This window comes from Eleginops maclovinus, chromosome 10 (assembly GCF_036324505.1).
Source record: "Eleginops maclovinus isolate JMC-PN-2008 ecotype Puerto Natales chromosome 10, JC_Emac_rtc_rv5, whole genome shotgun sequence".
NCBI classification, from domain to species: Eukaryota; Metazoa; Chordata; class Actinopteri; order Perciformes; family Eleginopidae; genus Eleginops; species Eleginops maclovinus.
In genome coordinates, this window is record NC_086358.1 from 22306092 (window position 1) to 22326745 (window position 20654).

The following is a 20654-nucleotide window of genomic DNA, read 5'->3' on the forward strand; positions in this document are numbered from 1 at the left end:
GATAGAAAAATATAAACATTTTGGAAAATTCCACATCAGTAAGATTTTAATAATATAATACGCACAAACAATTGAGTATTTCACACATTTTATTTAAAATATGAATTTCTGGTCCTTTTTTATTTCCTTTCCTTTTTGGTTCTTAATCTGTTTTACCTTTGTATTCCTGGTTTGAACAGTTGTGTGTGTATATTGTGATGATGTATGTGATGCTCATATATTTTCTTAAATAGAGAACAAATAAATCATCCTATCATGTTGGTCTGAGGTGTGACTGGTACTAATAGAAACAGGCCTATAGAGGAACCAGTGTTGCTACCATACAGGAGAGGCTTGGGCTGGTTAGGTAGCATGCTATTTTCAGAAGATATCTCTGCAACATAATATATACATGTTTTTGATGTAATGTTAATGTAACAATTCACATTCTGCTGATAATGTAAGGTTGTTTGAAAATGAAATTCTGGCCATACCCCTGTAGTGTATATTGCTCCTGCAGATTTAACACATTTTACCTGTAACAAAGCTTTCCTACCATGCAGGTCAATGCGTAATAAATGCATGCACTAGTTTTTTGTGTCTCTGCATGCTGTAGCGCTTGGGGAAAGCCTTGCCACAGATATGGCAAACAAATGGCTTCTCTCCTGAGTGTGTTTTAGCATGAGCATTGAGAAAGCACCTTTTTATGAAGCCCTTTCCACATATGTCACATGTATAAGGTCTCTCTGTAGTATGGTGTATGAGAACATGACTCTTCACTTCAGGAGTTGACCTGAAGTACTTGTCACACTCAGGCACGGTGCATTTGAACGGTCTCTCTCCCGTATGGATTAATTTATGTCTAGCAATTGTTGACGAGGAGACCATCTTTCCACAGTATGTGCACGGATGACGAAACAATTGATTCTGGTGTTTGGTCCTCTGGTGTTTTTTCAGGGCTCCTTTCTCTTTAAAAGATTTCTCACACTCGGGGCAAGAGTACTTCTTCTCATTTCGAGACTCGCTGTGGATCAAGTTGAGGTGGCGCAGCAGGTTAGACTTCTTGGAGAAAGTCTTCCCGCACTCTGCACACAGGTAGGGTTTCTCTCTTGTGTGGACTCTTTGATGGGAAGTGAGATCTCCGTCTGTTTTGTATCTCAAGCCGCACTGAGCGCACCGAAACGGAAGATGACCCGTATGTTTCCACTCGTGTATGATTAAAATACGCAGCTTAGATACAACCTTCGGACAATAGCTGCATTTAAACGGATGGTTGATTTTATGGATGTTTTCGCAGTGCTTCAACAAGGGCTTAAAAACAGTGAAGGTCTCCTCACAGCGGTTACACTGAAACGGGGTGTGAGAAGTCTTGTGCCTTGCCAATGCCGCTGAATCTCGTAACACCTTCCTACACACACTGCAGTAAAGTTCGTTGTGGGTGTGTTTGTGCCTATTCAGGGACACTTTATACCTGAATGCCTGATTGCATTTGTCACATTTGTAAAGATTCATTGTTTCATCTGGCTTCTGCAGCTCAAGCTGCTGCTGACCGTACTCAAAGCAGGTTCTATTGAAGTGCTGCCTGAAGGATGAGTAGAGTTTGAACCTGCTGTCACATCGGGGGCAGGCATATTCCCCCAAGGGAAAATGGGTTTTCATGTGGGCTCTCAGGCTTGTATTCACAAGCTCCTGGCAGATAAAACACTGGACCTTCTGAGTCTTTTTTAGAGTGCTTGCTTTGATGTCTGAGATGCCCTGTTTTTTTTTTATAGACGATATATTTTTAGGACCCATGAAGGAAGGTTTCTCATTTGAGCAGCTAGACAAAGAATCCCTGTCAATGGGACTACTAACAGGAGTCCCAAAGGAAGACTTATCAACTGAGTAGTCAGACCATGAACCGGCCTCACTAAGACTGCTGTTAGGAGTCTTATGGCCCAAGTCCTGATCAGAGTAGTAAGACCATGAGTCATCGTCGCTACCATTATTGATAGGAGCCATATATAGGGAGTTGCTGGGAAAGTCGAGCGCCATGTTGTCAGAGGGTTTTGTTTTCCTCAAAGCGGATTTGTAGGCAGGGTGGGCCTCTTCCCAAAGGTCTATCTTCTCGTTCAACAGAATCGTTTTCAGTCGCTCCCCTCTGTTTCGTCTCACAGGCCGAGACTGCATAGGCATGTCCAATCTTTTAAGCAGCACACTGCATTGTTTAAGAAGTAGAGGACCATCCTCCACTTGACTTTTAAGGAGGCCTACAGTTTCTTCATGTCTTGTAAAATGTCCCAATAGCACCTCTGTCTCATTGTTCCTCAGAGTCCAGTTAGTTTCATCAAACTTTAAATCCCTCGTCTGTTCTTCTGTGGTTGTATTTATCTTTCTCTGTGCTGTATGACACACTGTTGGATCTGATAACATCATATTATCCAAGATGTTGGATCGTGGTTCGTCAGTCTCACTTCGTTGTAAAGAGGGAATTTCCAGAGCAGAAATAACGCTGTCGTCTTCCAAAGAACTATCTGGAAATACAAAAATAAATCACATAATTTAAAACACCCAGTTATCATTAATTAATCAATGAGTATGCTAAATGAATTCTTTACGAGCCAATAGAGAAGGTCTGTATGTACAAGAAGCCAATCATTCAGAGAAAAACTCAGCAATCAATTGTTTAGTGGGTTGCATCATGTTTGGTCTCTTTGAGGCAGCATAACCAGCCTCATACACAGGACTTACATAATCACCTTATCAAGCTCTAAGCCAATTTACACCCCCAGTAGACACGGAGTGCTGCGCCTCTTTGTTAGCTAGGGTTTTGTTTTTATGAGCTATGAGAGAAATACCACCCTTATGCAGGGCAAGTGTCTATATATATTGAATTTAATGGCATGGCAATTTAAAGTTCTAATATATTCCTTGTGCGGTATACATAGATGGGCTTTTTGTATCGTAACATAATGTGTTTTTATAATGGACACCCATTGCACTACATAAACGCTCTCCAACATGTCTAGTGGTGATGTTTTCCCAAAAAGCATGATGGTGAGGAGTAGATCAAATTCAAAGGTCAACCCAAATAAAGCCACAAGTTTTAAAAGGTGTCAGTAATAATAAAGGCTTTCCATTGTGCTCCAGAAGGCTGAGGTCTTTGTGATACTGCAGCAGGGTCTTCAGCCCCTCACACTGAGACACAGAGTCCATACATTCCCCCAACACTGAGGACACATCGACAAACGTGGAGGCGACCTGAAGAACAATAAAAAGAAACAATGATAAGAGCATGAACACTCAAAGCTAGCTTACATTGATATATGCAAAAAGTTATTTTATCTCAACACTGCACGTCTATTTCATACCTGCTGGAAAGTCTGAAGAGGAATAATCTGTTCCAGTCTGGATAATAACTTCCACATCAAGGTTTGAAGTGTGTCATCGTATGTGGGACCAAACTGTTCAGGGAAAACTTTCTGAAAGACATTACATTATTTTATTTTATTTTTAAGCTGGAAACTATATGAACACCACAATGACTGAATAGCTCAAATATTTCAAAGCACTCAATGTAGTCTGATATCAACATACAGATACACATATTTTACAATCATTCAGTTTGTATTACAGAGAGCACTAAATACACTACTACAATTCTACTGCTGTCATTCAAACAGAGTATCATCCAACAAACACTGACCTGATAGAAGTGTTCTCTCTCATCAGCATTCTTCAGCAAGCTCTTAATTTGATCCACAAATGTTGAGTGTGGCACTTCCGTATTGGCTGCCCCAGCCTGCAGAACAACATGAGCAGTGTAACATTGTGTGGTGCAGTGGTTCCCAAACCCTTTCAGTGAGCCCCCCTTGAGTAATAGGAAATATTTTCCGAGTCCCCTATCTAGATTGGTCGGATTCATTGTATAAAAAAGGTGTACATTTTCTGGTAACACTTTATATGAAGGTACACAAATTCACCATCATCTAGTTGTTAATTAAGATGCATATTAGCAGTATATTGGCTCATTATTAGTCATTATAAAACACTTATTAATGTCATACTCCACATGACCATATTCTACAAGTAATAGGACATTAGTTAAGGGTTTTTCCTCAATAACCCTCTAATTAGTGCTAATTTATTGTAAGTAAGGAAGTTGTTGTACATGAGTTTTGGTCTTAATATGCTCTGCTCAATATGTATGGGGTGAGATCAGTCTCATAATTCACGAATGCACACAGAAGGATTCACACTTGTATTTCATGATCCGCAAAAGCAGGCCCGGCCCTGACCAATGTGCCACCCTAGGCAAGATTTTAGCTTGCGCCCCAATCATGGCCCGTCACTACCGCCCCCCTAGCCTAGCTACAACTTTACAGTTCAAAATCATATCTATATATATAAATATATAATTCTATATATATATAATTCTATATATATATATAGAATTATATATATATATATATATATATATATGTATATATCTCCCTCCTTCTCTCTCCCTCTCTCTCTCTAACTCCTTCTCTTGCTGACTGTCCCTTTATTTCCCTGCTAAGAAACACGTAAAAACCACTCTCCATGGTCCTGAAATCATGCTGCAAAACTAAACACAATTCCATATATTTAAGTGGGTCCTTACCATATTCTGATGAGTTGCACTGAATGGAGTCTGCCAAGGTTGCATAATCAGGACAGTAACTGCTGATGGCTAGTTTCAAGCAGGCCTCCAAATGTTCATCAGTCAAGGCGGAACAGGATTTCGACTTGATTATCTTCATTTGGGAAAAGCCTGACTCGCATAGATAAGTCGAGCCGAAGAGTGAGGTGGCACATTTTCTGAGGTTTGGATGCTTTTCAACTCTAAATACTCTGAATGGGCACGCGACTTCAACTGAATGTCGGCCTGCAACGACAACATTTCATCCTCTCACGCAGACGGGTTCAGATGAAACACTGCTCCGATGTTTTGGGCCAGCAAATCAATATCATTGTCTTCACTAAACGGATAGCACATGAATGTGGCGATTGGCTCGAGCAAAACAGGTCTCGAAAGCGTTTCTCGAAGTCAGATATAATGTTATTAACCAATTTTCAGTAGTTCCTCTTTCGCCATCATGTCTGTGAACCAGTGGCAAACCGTGTGTATCACAACTGGACCTTCTGTAGACAGTAGCAACTTCATTCAGCTCAATATTTCTGGGTGTTGGACGGCCTTTTTTTATAATTTCCATCTTTCCACTGAATGGTCATCTTGAAAAGGGTACTAACAACAATTCAGCAACAACATCAGCTTCACCTGTTGAAATAAAATAAAAACTACGTAAACTCACTACGTGAATTGCTACGCAGCACTTAGCTAGATCCTCTGTCTCAAGCCAGTGAACTAACTGGTCTTCTAGAATAACCTCGAACCGTGGGAACATCTGACAGAATACGCCCATTGGCTACAAATCAATATATGATTGGTTGATCAAATTGTCAATCCAAATGTATGCTCTCATTTGGTTTAAGGGCCAGGGCATTCTATCAAGGATATAGAATACCCAGGTTGAAGGATATTCTTCCCAGAGCCCCAGAAAAAGTTATTTTGAGTTATTTTGACACAATTAACAGGTGTAGTTTCATGTATTGTTACATAACAATAGACCATATTTGTTTGGTGTTATTATGAGATAATGACTATTCTTGTGGTACTACTGCCTTGTTAGGCCGATATTGAGCAGAACATATTAAGACCAAAACTCATGTACAACAACTTTCTTACTTACAATAAATTAGCACTAATTAGAGGGTTATTAAGGAAAAACTCTTAACTAATGTCCTATTACCTGTAGAATATGGTAATTTTTGTTATTTTTGAAGGGAAAAACTAAACAAATTGGAAACAGACTTAAAATTGCTTTATTTATGGTATAGTGTGGATACAAGGCTGCTATGACACATAAAATACCTGCAGTAAGTAACTAAGTAGATTTACTCAAGTACTGTACTTATTTGAGGTTTGAAGTACCCCTCAACACCTTTAGTTACTTTACAAATTTGGATTAATGATGTGAAATATAATCAACCCTTAAATCAGACTTTAGTTCACCTGGAGTAAATTTAGCAGCTACCCTGCAGTATACAAAGCCATTCAAACTATTAACTCTCCGTCTGAACACGAGGCCTTTTGGCCAGACGTTTTGGACAGGTTACCACGCTTCAGCAAAAATACTTATGTCAAGAGCATTGTCCACATCAAGCCTCGTAGAGTGTAACTTTTGAACGCTCCGTGGTCTCTGTCTCCGGCAGATCTCTGTGTGCACGGCGTCTGTGAGCAAGCTTCCCCCCCGCACACAGAGGAAAAAGAGAGCTTGTCGTGGGCTCGTACACTTTTCTTTTACCTGCTGTGTTAAAAACTTCTTCATTTTGTTGTTTTTTCGAGCAGCTAGTATTTGTTTACCAGTTCTTTGCACGCTTCACGCACTCCCCCCTTGCAATAGCTCTGTGCCCCTCACCTTAGGAACCACTGGTCTAGAGTATGGTTATGGTAAAACACTGTCTTCGGATTTTTTACAGAGTAATCCAAAGTAGCAATACTTCAAACTCACATCCACTGGCCAGGCCTCCACGAGTCTCTGTACTCGGTCCAGATGGGGCTGCACCAGCTCTAAGTCAGCAGTAGCTTCAAAGTGACATAGCTCCAGGACCAGCTGAAACCACAAAGCATCAGTGTTTCAGAACCACAGTGGAACAACATTCTTCCTCAAATCTTTTTAATAATTTCTTCATGCATATCTATTCTAATTAAAAAGTTTGAGACCTCCTCCTTACCTGCGCTCTCAGGCCAAGCAGGAGTTGGGTTCTTTGGCGGGTGCTGAGTAGCTCTGGAACAATGTCTGTAACCACGGAAACAAACTCTTCAAGCATCCCATAATCTGCCACAGTTTTGTGCTGTAGTGTTTGCCAGATGGCTGCTGACAGCAGCCTGACTGGTGGGACGAGCAGTCGCAGAGTGGAGAGCGGCAGGGGGGGCGCTGGAAGGAACATCACAGACTCAGTTAAAAAAATGTAAAAAATAAAAAAATAAAGGTCCAGCAGTGGCTCAGTCAGTAGGGGCTTGGACTGGGAATCATAGGTTTGCCGGTTCAAGTCCCCAAACAGACATGAAATATGGAAAGTGGACTGCTACTTGGAGAGGTCCCAGTTCACCTCCTAGGCCCTGCTGTGGTGCCCTTGAGCAAGGCACCGGACACCTCCAATCCCCCCTCCCCATTGCTCCCCGGGCGCTGCACAATAGCTGCCCACTGCTCCTAGTACTAGGATGGGTTAAATGCAGAGGACAAATTTCACTGTGTGTGCTCTGCTGTGTGCATGTATGTGACAAATAAAGAGGGTTTCATCCTCCGATTCTATCTTCTATCTGTCAGGTCACATGCTGAGGGCCATTTCCCTCGGAACTGATAGAACTAGGCTCTGTGGATATAGACTGCCTAGGGCCTACATTTACTAACTGTTGCACCTTCTGAACACACATGGTTAAACGCACTTTTTGTCTGTCACTTTAGATAAAAGCATCAGATAAATAAACAGAACTGCATGAAACCAAAATGTCTGGGTTCTGTTGCAGAAGTGAGAAACCCCCATTGAAATCACATTGGCATCGATTACGTTAATATCATATTAGAATTAAATATTAAAAGATAGCAAGAGAGATACGCAAGTCCTTCCTTCCTGCAGCAGTCAGACGTTACAACCATCACGGCCCCTGGTGGACCCCCACACATTTGACAACAAAGACTAAAACTGTTAAGATCTCAGTTTTGTATTTATTGTTTACGGTTTTATTTTGAAGTATATCTTGTTTTGTCACTTCCTGTCTTGTCTTGTTCACTTCCTGTCTTGTCTAGTTTACTTTCTGTCTTTAGTTTCCCTCCTGTCTGATTGTCTGATCGTGCTCACCTGTTGCCCCTGTGTGTCTCCTCCCCCTTCCCAGCTGTTTCTTGTCTTGTGATTACCCTCCTCTGTATTTAGTCTGTGCTTTCCTTTGTGTTCTTTGTCGTGTCGTTGTCGTTGTTCGTCCTTTCTTGCTGTTTCCCCGTGATGTCTTGGATCGCCCTTTTTCAGCCCTCCGTTTTCCACTGGTTTGTCTGAGTTTTAATATGATCCTTTTCCTTGGTTGTACCTTTTGTCTGCATTTTTGTCAACAGCTTTTTTATAAATAAAAGCTTGCCCTCTGTTACGTTGGAACCCCTGCCTCTTCTATTTGTTTCTGCACCTGGGTCCTTCCCCAAATCCTGACAGTACGACACGACCAAAGAAAGGACCCAGCAGAAAAATTTGAGGATGCCTTCCCAGGACAAGAAGTCTTGATGGCCCACCAGGCAACCTCAACCCAGGTACCTCTGCCGCCTGACCTCCACGTCATGATGCAGCGGCTGGCTGCCATGATAGAACAGCTGGTCCCCATAGAGGCTATTCTACCTCCGCCCTTAGCTCCGGCACCTGTTCCAGCTCCTGACCTGACTGGAATACGCTATGGAGCCTCGTGTGGGAACGGCCGAACACTACACTGCCCTTGCCCCATCCTCCTTGTCACTTCAAGGTTTTGCCCCGGCCTTCACATTGTTCCCAGGCCGAGTCCCGGACGACATGCTTCCAGCTGGGGTCTGGCCCACTTCATCCCCTCCTACCCTGTCGGTGGCCCGACCAACCCCAGCCAGTCCTGCCCGGACGACTCCAGTCTCGCCAGTCCTGTTGACTCCAGTCTCGCCAGTCCTGTCGACTCCGGCCTGGCCTGTCCAGTGGACTCCGGCCTGGCCTGTCCAGTGGACTCCGGCCTGGCCTGTCCAGTGGACTCCGGCCTGGCCTGTCCAGTGGACTCTGGCCTGGCCTGTCCAGTGGACTCCAGTCTCGCCTGTCCAGTCGGCTCCAGCCTTGCATCCAGTCTCGCCTGTTCCTGCTCCGTTGGGGGTCCCGTCTTCACCTGTTCCGATGGGGGTCTCGCCAACACCTGCTCCTGTCCTATTTGGGGTCCCATGGAGACCTGTTCTGCCGGGGGTCCAGCCGACATCATGTCCTGCTCTGTTGGGGGTCCCGCCTTCACCTGTTCCGATGGGGGTCCCGCCAATGTCTGCTCCTGTCCCGTTGGGGGTCACACCGTCACCTGTTCTGATGGGGGTCCCGCCAACACCTGCACCTGCTCCGTTGGGGGCCCTGCCGTCGCCTGTTCTGATGGGGGTCCCGCCAAACCCTGCTCCTGTCCCGTTGGGGGTCACACCGTCACCTGTTCTGATGGGGGTCCCGCCAACACCTGATCCTGCCCAGCCCCCAATGTGTCCTCGTCGCGGCCTCCGGCCCCGTCGCAGCCCCGTCTTCGTCGCCTGCCCTGTCTCCGCCCCCCCAGAGTTCTCTAGCCTCGGCTTTCGCCCCTGTGTCCGGCTCCCAGTGTTCCTTCACCGTGACCTACGCCCCTGTTTCTGGGGCCTCGCGGCCTCTGCCTTGCTCCCGGGCTGTTTTCTTGTCTTGTGATTACCCTCCTCTGTATTTAGTCTCTGCTTTCCTTTGTGTTCTTTGTCGTGTCGTTGTTCGTCCTTCCTTGCTGTTTCCCCGTGATGTCTTGGATAGCCCTTTTTCCGCCCTCCTTTTTCCACTGGTTTGTCTGAGTTTTAATTTGATAATTTTCCTTGGTTGTACTTTTTGTCAACAGCTTTTTTATAAATAAAAGCTTGCCCTCTGTTACGTTGGAACCCCTGCCTCTTCTATTTGCTTCTGCACCTGGGTCCTTCCCTAAATCCTGACAAAAAATACCTCTGTGGTGCAATATCACTAGTGTGTGTGTCTATATTATTATTATTATTACTGGCTCTGTCCGTTGGTTAGAATATTCCACTACTGTAACATCTCTAAATAACTATGCAATACCTAACTGCAACTATACTACACAATAGACCTTATTAATATAAAAATACTGTTGCTGTACTTATTGTTGTCCACCTGGATGTGCATTTTTGTAAATTGTAATTTGTGTAATTGTTTTATTATTATCTTTATCATTTTATGCATTACTCTTCATTATCATGTTTGGCTCTTTTGCTGTCACAATGTTATTCCCCTTCTGTGGGAGGAGTAAAGGTATTCTGATTCTGATAAAATAAATATTAAAATATAGAATGGGAAATCTGTCTGTTAATAAAACAGTACATTTTCACACCATGAACACCACACACCAGTGAAGCCTGGTTTAAGCCAGCGTTAGTTGAACCGTAGCTTTTACCAATGAAGTGGTGTTACTTAATCAATAGTTACTCACAAATCTCCTCTGAAAGTTGACCCTCCATCCGGGTCACACTCTGAAGTTCCGGCATGCTGCAGAAACGGTTAACTGTTAGAAAACATTAATTTAAGAAATTAAAGTCTTCCACTTTCTCTATTGCGACAAAGATGATAAGCTACCGTTCCAAACAGCGAAGTCTTCTCGTTCTTCTTCTCGTTCTTCTTCTATGAGGTGTATTGGCGGTTGGTAACCATCGAAAAGTGCCATACCGCCACCTTTTGGACTGGAGTTTGGATCAGTAGGTTGTAAGGGTAAAAGGAAAAGCACTTAATTCTCTCTAAAATTCAGGTTGTTGGTAATTGTTGTTCCTATTAAGGCCTGAGCTCGACAGAGTCAGAGCGAGGATCTATTGGAATCCTTGTAATTATTAATTATTTAGTTTTCCTTCCAAATGAATTGCCTTTCTGATGGCCAGCATGCTCAAAAGTCGGAGATTCTTTTGCACACTTGTCGGGTATGGTGGAAAACTTGATATTTTGTGGGTTTCATAATTGGCACACGCAAAATGGCTCTAAAGCACCCCCTAACAAGCAGGGTTTTGTTACTGTCTTTTTAAAGTAATAAGTTACATTACATAATTAGTGTCTATGAACTGTAATGCGTCACACTACTTTTGCGTTACTTTAAGTTACTTTCACCAATATAACCGCAAAAGTATGGCTTTAAATGCTGAAATGTAGTTTATTGCAGCTCATTAATTAAAGCTATCTATCTATCTGGCAGTACATGCTGAAAATTAGGAAAAAAGCTATACAAATTAAACTCATGCTCCGTTTAAGTAGGCTAAATAATATGTGATACCGGTAACAATACGTCGCAGTTTGTTATTAACAGTGTTGGGTGTAACGCGCTACAAATGTAACAGAGTTACAGTAATGTGGTACTTTTTGCTGTAATGCAGTGATATAACGCATTACTTCTGAAATGTGGGTAATCTATAATATAATATAATACCCGTTACAATTCCCAGTAACGCAGTTACAACACATTTTAACCCGAAATGATGTGGTGTTTTTGTTTCTAAGAATTCACAAACAGCGCAAGACATTCCGACACCAGAGAAATGACTGTGCCGGTAAGATAGAACTCAGTACGCCTGTTTACTATTGGTTAAGAGGGCTGCAGAAACAGATTCACAATGCAGAGCTGCAGGCTCACAATGCAGAGCTGCAGGCTCGGAGAAAAGAAAAACACACGTGTGTGCAGGCCAAAGCAACAGAAGGTAACTTTCTCTCTCGGTCTGCTATGCTGGTTGAACCCTGAGAAGTTCAGAGACTCGTGGCAGAGTGTTGAAGATATCTGTCCTCTGTGGCATCGTTGACTTTTAGAAAGCTTGGCAGCCAAATCCCCGTTAACACACCAATGACAAGGTGAGCTAACATTGCCAAAGAGACTCAATCATATACAGCAGGTTACGGGGCATTGCAGAGGCTCCACTAACATGTTATTAATAACACACAGAGACGTAATGTTACCGGTATCAAATATTATTCAGCCCACTTAAACGGAGCATGAGTTTAATTTCAGCATACTGCCATAGATAGCTTTAATTAATGAGCTGCAATAAACTACATTTTAGTATTTAAAGCCATACTTTTGCGGTCATTTTTGGTGAAAGTAACTCAAAGTAACGCAAAAGTAATGTAACGCATTACATTTCAGTGACAGTAATAATGTAATGTGACTTATTACTTTAAAAAGACAGTAATAAGTCAAATGTACTGTATTACATTTTGGAAGTAACTTGCCCATCACTGGTTAATAATATTAATTAATAATTAAAGCTGCAAGCAGCGATGAGTGGGTCTTCGACGCTCCGTGCAGGTCCAATGTCCGCACGTCGCCGCGTCACAAAGGTGTCTCGAGGACTCGGCCGTTAGCAAACGTGGGAAGTTTCAGGCCGATCGGAGAATGTACATGGGAGTTACAGCTGTAACAGAAACATGATGAGTGATCTGTTGCCATGGTAACATCTCATAATAGGCCTAGGTGTCTCGAGGTCTGCATCTTTATCAAACATATGAAGTTTGGAGAATGTTCACTAGAGTTATGAGAAAAAACCGTGTTTCATGGCGAGCTTTGGGTTGCCACGGAAACGGCATATGATGACACCCCATAAAAGGCCTAGGTGTCTTGAGGTCTGCATCGTTATCAAACGTGAAGTTTGGGGCCGCTTGGAGAATGTTCACTGGAGTAATGAGAAAACCATATTTCATGGCGAGCATTGTGTTTCCATGGCAACATCATACGATGACAACCCATAATAGGCCTAGACGTCTTGAGGTCTGCATCGTTATCAAACATATGAAGTCTGGGGCTGTTTGGAGAATTTTCGCTGGAGTTAAGAGAAAACCTGGTTTCATGGCGAGCATTGTGTTGCCATGGCACGGCATACGATGACAACCCATAATAGGCCTAGACGTCTTGAGGTCTGCATCGTTATCAAACATATGAAGTCTGGGGCTGTTTGGAGAATTTTCGCTGGAGTTAAGAGAAAACCTGGTTTCATGGCGAGCATTGTGTTGCCATGGCACGGCATACGGTGACACCCCATAATAGGCCTAGGTGTCTTGAGGTCTGCATCTTTATCAAACATATGAACTTTGGAGAATGTTCAGTGGAGTTATGAGAAAACCGTGTTTCATGTTGAGCTTTGGGTTGCCATGGAAATGGCATATGATGACACCCCATAATAGGCCTAGGTGTCTTGAAGTCTGCATCGTTATCAAACATGTGAAGTTTGGGGCCGCTTGGAGAATGTTCACTGCAGTTATGAGAAAACTGTGTTTCATGGTGAGCTTTGGGTTGCCATGGAAATGGCATACGATGACACCCCATAATAGGCCTAGACGTCTTGAGGTCTGCATCGTTATCAAACATATGAAGTCTGGGGCTGTTTGGAGAATGTTCGCTGGAGTTATGAGAAAACCTGGTTTCATGGTGAGCATTGTGTTGCCATGGCAACGGCATATGGTGACACCCCATAATAGGACTAGCTCTCTTGAGGTCTGCATCGTTATCAAATATATGAAGGTTTGGGCTGTTTGGAGAATGTTCACTGTAGTTATGAGAAAACTGTGTTTCATGGCGAGCATTGTGTTGCCATGGCAACGGCATACGATGACAACCCATAATAGGCCTAAGTCTCTTGAGGTCTGCATCGTTATCAAACATATGAAGTTTGGTTGCGATCGGACCATGTACATTGAAGTTACTGCGACATCGTATTTTGTGGCGAGGGATACGTTGCAATGGAAACGCAAGATTTTAAAACATCCGATTTGACGTAGAGCCGTCCAAGGCAGCAGTTTTAACCGCCATCTGAAATATGGGGCTGTTCTGAGCATGTCAGTTGGAGTTATGACATCATCTTGTTCCATGGCGAGGGATCACCTAGCATCGCGCGTACATGAAAATGGGCGCCACATTACGACAACGGCGTGCGATAAAAAATATTTTTAAAAATTCTGTTGGATGTCATTTTACCGCCCAGGTCTACAGACGTTACTTTCCAAGTTTGGAGTCGATCGGATAAGTGCCCTAGGAGGAGTTTGTCAAAGTACGGAGGGCGAAAAACCCGATAAATCGCGTTTTTCCAATGCCAGATTCAAAATAGCCGACTTCCTGTAGGTTTTTTCATACCCCTCCAAGAGGCTTTTTGGTTCATCTCCATACCCTCGACGTACGTAGCAAATTTTGTTCGTTTACGAGAAAGTTAAAGGGGGGGGGGTTTAAGTTAAAAACGGAAGTGGGCGTGGCTTGCACATTTTTTTTACGCAAAGTTCAAGAACCAATTAAACATCGCAATTTTCACCAGTTCTGATGCATGTGCAAAATTTGGTGAGTTTTCACGTATGTTGCGGGGGTCAAAAGTGAGCGCAATGTATTAAAAGAAATCCTTTCAATATCAATTATGCTTCGAGTAGAGCAGGCTACCCAACTGTCATGATTTTGGCCCCTTTTTTGGTGTTTTTGCGCCATCTTTTTTTTAATCTTCAACTTTTGCCTTTTTTGCCCTTTTTAGGGCCAAAACTATCTTCTGATGTAACTCAACCATATATACTCCTAAAATTACCAAATCTCCCTTGGATGGTCAGAGTCCCGCCCTGAAGACAGCTGTCTTTAGCATTTTCTTTTTTTCATAAACATCTTAAATAATTGTTTGTATTATCTTTATATTTTTTACCTACTTTTAAATTTTATTTTCTTAGATTGTTTATGTTCGCACCACCAGACACCAAACCAAATTCCTTGTGTAAACTTACCTGACAATTAAATTCACATTATGGAAAATAGTATGGGGCTAATCACCTGGAGGAGTTCCATTATGCTTCTCAGACCTATATGATATTGCTATTCCCATCTTAACTTGAACATATCTATCAGATAAAAGGTTCACTGCTGTCTCTTCATCAGCCCTGAACACTGCAAACATTAACCCTAACCATCCAAATAAATTACTGAATGACAGGTTCTAGTGCAGCAATGACTTCAGAGGCAGCACGTTCACAAACTTAAAAGGTTACAATGGCAATAACAGATAACATTTCTACCTAAAACATATGGCACTTTAAGCAGGGCAGCCTTTGCAACTGCGCTGATACCCTAAGCCTGCATGCAATAGGCCTATACCTAGTTCTTATCTTGGTAAAAGGTTCTGATTACTGTGAGATGTGTGTAGAAAAATAAATAGAAGTTTTAGATTACAGTGGAGCGGTGGTGGAACAAATGACTTCCTAACTCCACTCTGGAGGAGATCTCAACCCTGGTGTCCTCACAAACTATGTGTTTTACATCTGATTTTAAATCTGTTTCATAATCTCTGTTTTAATTCATCATTGCAGCAAATGGTTTGCCTTATGTTTTTCTACTTACAAATGTTAATTACTGACTTTGATTATAAAACAGTCATATGAATTGTTAAAAACATTCGCAAAGGAATCAATAATCCAAGAAATTATAAAACTTGACTCATTATGAAACCATGTTATGTATCCTTCTTATTTTAATAACAGTGTACAGGAGGTAATAGTGAACATTTCCCAATGAATCTTTATTTTATAATGTCATTATTATTTTGTTCACTTATTCTTACATTTCCCCTGGCTCTTAAGCAAAGAGCTATATAAACAGCTACAGATTGAGCAGTATGCGCCTCTTCTTTTGTTTTAAACAGAATTGTGTGTAATGCAGTTTTACAAGTGTGTGTGTGGGGAAATAAAGGGGTATCTCTGGTTCTCATCAATGGGAATATGTTGTGTTAACATGGAGAGTCCAGAGAGGTTTACGGCTCCAATAGTAAATAAGTGGTAACATAATGTGTAACCATAGCACTGACACAAATGTTTCCCATAAATTCTTTATTTGTGGTGGCAACATCATGCAGAAGCTCTGGTTAGAAATTAAAAGCAAACTTGGAATGATGCATATAAAATAAAATCGAAGCAGATAAGTCTCGAGAACTATTTCAGATTCAGTGGTGTGGGGGTGTGCTCTGTTCAAATGATGCAGAGCTACAGACTGTTAATATTAAACCAAGAAAGAGCTCAAACAAATACATCTGCACCTGAAAGGAAAATTAAAGACTTTGAATCCTGTTGTGATATTTCACATTAAGTACATAACCAGTGAATTCAGTAAAGGAGCCTAAGAGCTCCATGCGGTATACTTACAGGTGATTCATACTGCCCTCACTGGGTAGTAAATGGAAGTTTTGAAATGAAGAAAGCCATTTACAGTGATGAAAGTTCATTGCTGTCTTTTCAACCCTTCACTTTGTTTTAAACAAAAACAAGTCATGTCAGTACATTTTTAGGGCACTGCCAAAACATCCTCCTTTTGGAAAGGAGAATGTTAAATTGTGATATCTGCGTGTAAATGTATTTTCTACCAAGGGACACTAAAACTGATGTTCTTCATACAGGGGAATGCATAGCGATCAAAAACAGAAGAGCTTAACATGAGTAATTTGACCAGTAAAGTTAGGAGGATTCAACAGATCCTCCTCAAATTGATTCAGGAAAAACAATGCACATTTATTTTGATTGCAAATACTATTACAAGCGCTTGAGTCAATAATATCCCACCACAAGAAGTCCGCTTCAATATCATACAATGCCAAATTATAGGCAATTTAACATCTTCAGTGATGTGTCAAATCTTCAGAGAACACATTTTTCGGTAGAAAACTTCTCACGTTTTTTTTCCATTCTTTATACAGAGTAATAAAAAAGTTAAGGCAAGATGCATCAAACAGAAATCCGAAGGCCATGAACCAGCCTCTGCAGGAGTTCTGATTCCACTGACTCTGGATCAGGAGTAGGTGCAGCCAGCAGCTCCCATTCGCTCTCTGTCTCAGGCATCTTACACTGGCGGGATGGGAAGAGGAGGAAGCGGTGGTGGATGGTGGTGGGGGTGGGGAAGGGGTGTCAGAGGTGTCCACTAACACTCGTCCTCCACTCAGATCCCCCCTCTGTCCGTCTGCCTAAACACTCCTCTTTGGCACCTAAGCTGGCAGACTCAGCTTCTTCCCTTTCAGCACTGAAACAAGAGCGTTCAATAAACTGTTATTGCAGCTTCATGGCGTGGGATCAGCGGGTCTATGCATCAATATCCTCAAAGAACTACTGAGAATGCCATTATTCCAAAATGTAACAAACATCACCTCACTGTGACAGGTTCAGATCAGGTTTAACTTTTGAATTCGCTTCACTTGTATGACCTGATCTTAACCATTGTTTCTGAGTCGTGGTGCTACTGTTAAATATCTTGTATTACATTTATCAATGCCATTTAATTCTTACAACCATTACATGACTACTGGATTGTCTAAGGGTGTATATAGATTTCAAGATGATAACATTGAACTTCCAGTGGTCACTCCCCTGAATTTGCTGAAGAGCCACACAGTAAAATCCGCTTTGAGTTGTTTCACAGTGAAGTTGCCACTGATTCTAAAGCAGAAGCAAAAGAAAACTCTTTCCCAGTTTTACAATATAAGACAAAATGCAGCAGCCCTCACCTTTTGTTACATACAGATAGAAGAAGTCGCAGTAGAGGATGGTCTGCACCACCCCGGCAACAATGGCGATCATGTCGAAGAATCCCTCAAAGTAGAACCTCCATATCCAGTTTATGAGGTACAGCGCTCTGTACAGGCCCAAGAAGAACAGGTAGTGGGTAGTGATCGTCTCTGCCTCCCCCGTCTTGCTGATCATGAAAAGCTGAGGCAGGATGGCCACCGACTCCAGGTAGATGGAGAATGTCCAGAGAATCTGAGCCACACAGAGACAGTGTTTATGGGAAGTAATGCAGCACAGATGTCCGAGGTAAACAACACATAGCATAATACTTCTCCTGGAGATATTTAACTCAAACTCCAACTGAACAATACTTCTGTTTGCAAGAATCCTGCTAGGGCCCTAGCAAAAATAACTATAGTAGTAAAGTAAGTACAACTACATGAAGCTTTAGGTTTAGGTGCAATACTGGACTGCAAATCTCAGAGCAAAAACACCTTGAGCAACAGTGAGCCATTGTGTTGCATTAGCATGGCACACTAGAGTATGGTGTCTCTTAACACTTGGACTAATAGAAATGGTTCCCTGGCTGTTAGGAGGTGTGTGCAAGTGGGTAACCAAACTGTGTGTAGACCTAAATACAGCAACGGAAAATATTCAGCATTATCATTTTCTGTTTTTTTACTACTATGTCTTTGAGTTAAATTAATTTTTATTTTATTGTATTCTCCAAACTACTGACATTGTTTCTCTGTGTTGGAATTCTACAGACTCTGGAATGGCTGCCATACATGTGGAGATAAAGATTTGAGAAATATGTGTGGTCTCTTCCTTTTTTTCCGAAGCTGTATGTTCTGTTCAATCTAGAGTTATTGTTCTTTCTTTCTGACAAACCTGCACTATGTGTTAACATACACTAACATATGTGTGTGTGTTTAATATGTCATATCTTTTCTATGCCCTTGAGTGGGTGAGAGAAAAACCAAAGACAGAGCAATGCATGTTCACAGACATGAGAGACCCAAATGTGTGACACGACCTGGTGCAGGTTCAATGACATTCAGAAAGTGAAGCAGATGAGGGGGGGGGGTCTGTGCAGTATCTTACCTCTAGAGGAGAGAAGTCATGATTCACCAGGAAAGCTAGGCCACCAACAGGGACAACCAGGAACTCCACTCTGAATGTGTCGTGGTTCCCGTCATAGGTCGCCTTGAACTTCATGTAAATCAGGTACACAGTGGCGTACGCACAGCCGATGTAAATGACCTGACAGACAAACAGAAGCATGAGAGGAAAGTATTCACTTGTTCCAGTGTGTACTGACTCGTCATACAATCAAGGAGTAACATGACATGTGTTCCTTTAGCAAACACAGGTGTGGTGTGTATCGTGTGTCTTAAGCCTGAACACTGTCTTAAGTTGAACAGGATATGGGAGTGAGAGCTGGGTGTCATACCTTCATGGTGGTGTTGTAGAGAGAGATGAAGGAGGTGAGCAGGTCCAGGTAGCGGGTGGTGAAAACCAGGGCGAACAGAACCTGGCTCTTCCCAGAAATACCTGAGGAGACAGCAGAGTGGATTCAAAACATCTTGACATCACAGAATCTGGAAACATGTGACTGATTTCTGTTTGAAGGAAACTCACCCGGTACAATGCACACAGTAAGGTTAGTGGAGTGCTTAAACTTCAAGGAATAACACGTAATCAGCATCATCTTCATACAAATACAATATGTTAGGTTCTCACAGTGAACCATAAACCTCACACACTGCCAGGACCTGACGTGAAACACAGCGTTTCATTTGCTCATAATACAACGTTCCCTTCTTGCAGCCAGCCTATACAAACAACATCAAAGCCAAGACTGAGATAACAACGATGGTGTTTATTATTCTGGTTCTCTGGCATGTAACGGTAGTTCAGGAGCATGTTATAGTAAGAAGTTACCCTGTCCCCCTTCAATACGCAGTTAGTATTGTAGACTTAAGTCTATTTGCTCAGTGCGTCTCCAGCCATCCTCCCCTACAGCCTCTGCTTCCCCAGTCCCTCCCACTGTCAGACTGGGGGGCATCACAGATCACTACATTATATGTAGCTAATTATAGTGTAGTGCTATCAGTTGTAATACACTATTCATAGAGGTTTGCATTCTGGTCCTCACACTGAAGTCCAACACATATTACCTGCAAAATTGTCTCATCTTGCACATTTATGTCTACTCTTCTTATATATATATATATATATATATATATATATATATATATATATATATATATATATATATATATATATATATATATATATATGCATGTTGCATTGTAGGAGGAGCCTGGGACTTCAAACTTCGATTGCCATAACTACACTGTAGCTACAGTGAATATGACAATAAGATCCTTGAATGTTAAATGTGTAATATCATGGAGCTGCCTGGCTTCCTCTCAGGCTCCCCGCTGTAATGACATAACTCAGGTGACTGTCGGTATCACTGAGGCAGCCTCACCTTTGATCTTTGGAAGAACACAGCAAAGTTTCATCACGATAACACAACATGTAGCATGATCTGTTCCCCTGCCTGTGTTCTTCACTGACGCTGCATCTCCAGCTGTCAGCCTGATGACTGGGTGCTGCCACGTCACAGGGGCCACACTGACACACCGAGCGGCAGTAACCGGGGCCAGTGTGAGACATCAAGCTAGCAAAGTTCGGTCAAACTGAAAGGCCAAACTAAGACCCGCTGCATGTGGCCCTCTGTCCCTACCTCACGGTGTTGGGGCCCGCTGCGGGTCCAGGCTAGCTACACAGCTGATGCTAGCTGGACTTCACGGCTGCTTCTTCTTGACATTAACTTTTATTACGATTCCCTTCACAACCAGTCGAGTTAAAGTCTCATATACTACTGGCTGCCGTCATTGTGAGCAGCCAGCTGGCTAACGTTGGTTAGCTAAGGACTGGCTGTGGCTCCTAATAACATCACAGGACAAGTTCCACAGTGCTCACACTCCCCACATAGTTACACTGTAGTTACATATACACTACATGACACATCCTGTGCACAGCAGGGGCCATGCAGACTGTGAGTGAAGGTACATGACTACTTACCGGCACAAGACCTGGTTTTCCATATTTTTAGCAGCAGGATGATGATGGCTGCTAGGTGGGAGAGATCGCCGGTTAGCCTGAAAACGTTCATGTTTATGGCAGCTCCAGCGGAGGAAAACTGATGTAAGACTCTTTAAATAGCTCAGTTAGTCTCCGGTTACGTTTAATTTAGGAGCTGACAGCGTTGAATGACAGCGTGACAGCAGAATAAACTGATTCTGGCTTCAGAAGATGGGAAAATGGCGAGCAATGCGCGA

At 42.5% G+C, this 20654-nt stretch overlaps 2 protein-coding genes across 3 annotated transcripts; both read right to left on the minus strand.

The window, feature by feature from the left end:
- Positions 1 to 71: 71 nt before the first annotated feature.
- Positions 72 to 10450, minus strand: LOC134870291 (zinc finger protein 37-like). 2 transcript variants are annotated; one of them, XM_063892367.1, is made up of 8 exons: positions 10399 to 10450; positions 10256 to 10311; positions 6778 to 6980; positions 6555 to 6656; positions 3665 to 3760; positions 3330 to 3440; positions 3096 to 3219; positions 72 to 2492 (listed from the first exon to the last, which is right to left on the minus strand). In XM_063892367.1, exons 2-8 carry the CDS (start codon positions 10308 to 10310, stop codon positions 544 to 546), a joined length of 2640 nt encoding a protein of 879 aa, XP_063748437.1. In that variant the 5' UTR covers position 10311; positions 10399 to 10450; the 3' UTR covers positions 72 to 543. The 2 variants fall into 2 exon arrangements, with proteins under 2 accessions (XP_063748437.1, XP_063748438.1); XM_063892368.1 differs by having other exon boundaries at positions 2405 to 3219; positions 10256 to 10424.
- A 5174-nt stretch (positions 10451 to 15624) lies between these two features.
- On the minus strand, positions 15625 to 20654 carry LOC134870633 (ER lumen protein-retaining receptor 2). The gene is made up of 5 exons (XM_063892897.1): positions 20398 to 20654; positions 18755 to 18855; positions 18406 to 18564; positions 17301 to 17553; positions 15625 to 16819 (listed from the first exon to the last, which is right to left on the minus strand). Exons 1-5 carry the CDS (start codon positions 20486 to 20488, stop codon positions 16785 to 16787), a joined length of 639 nt encoding a protein of 212 aa, XP_063748967.1. The 5' UTR covers positions 20489 to 20654; the 3' UTR covers positions 15625 to 16784.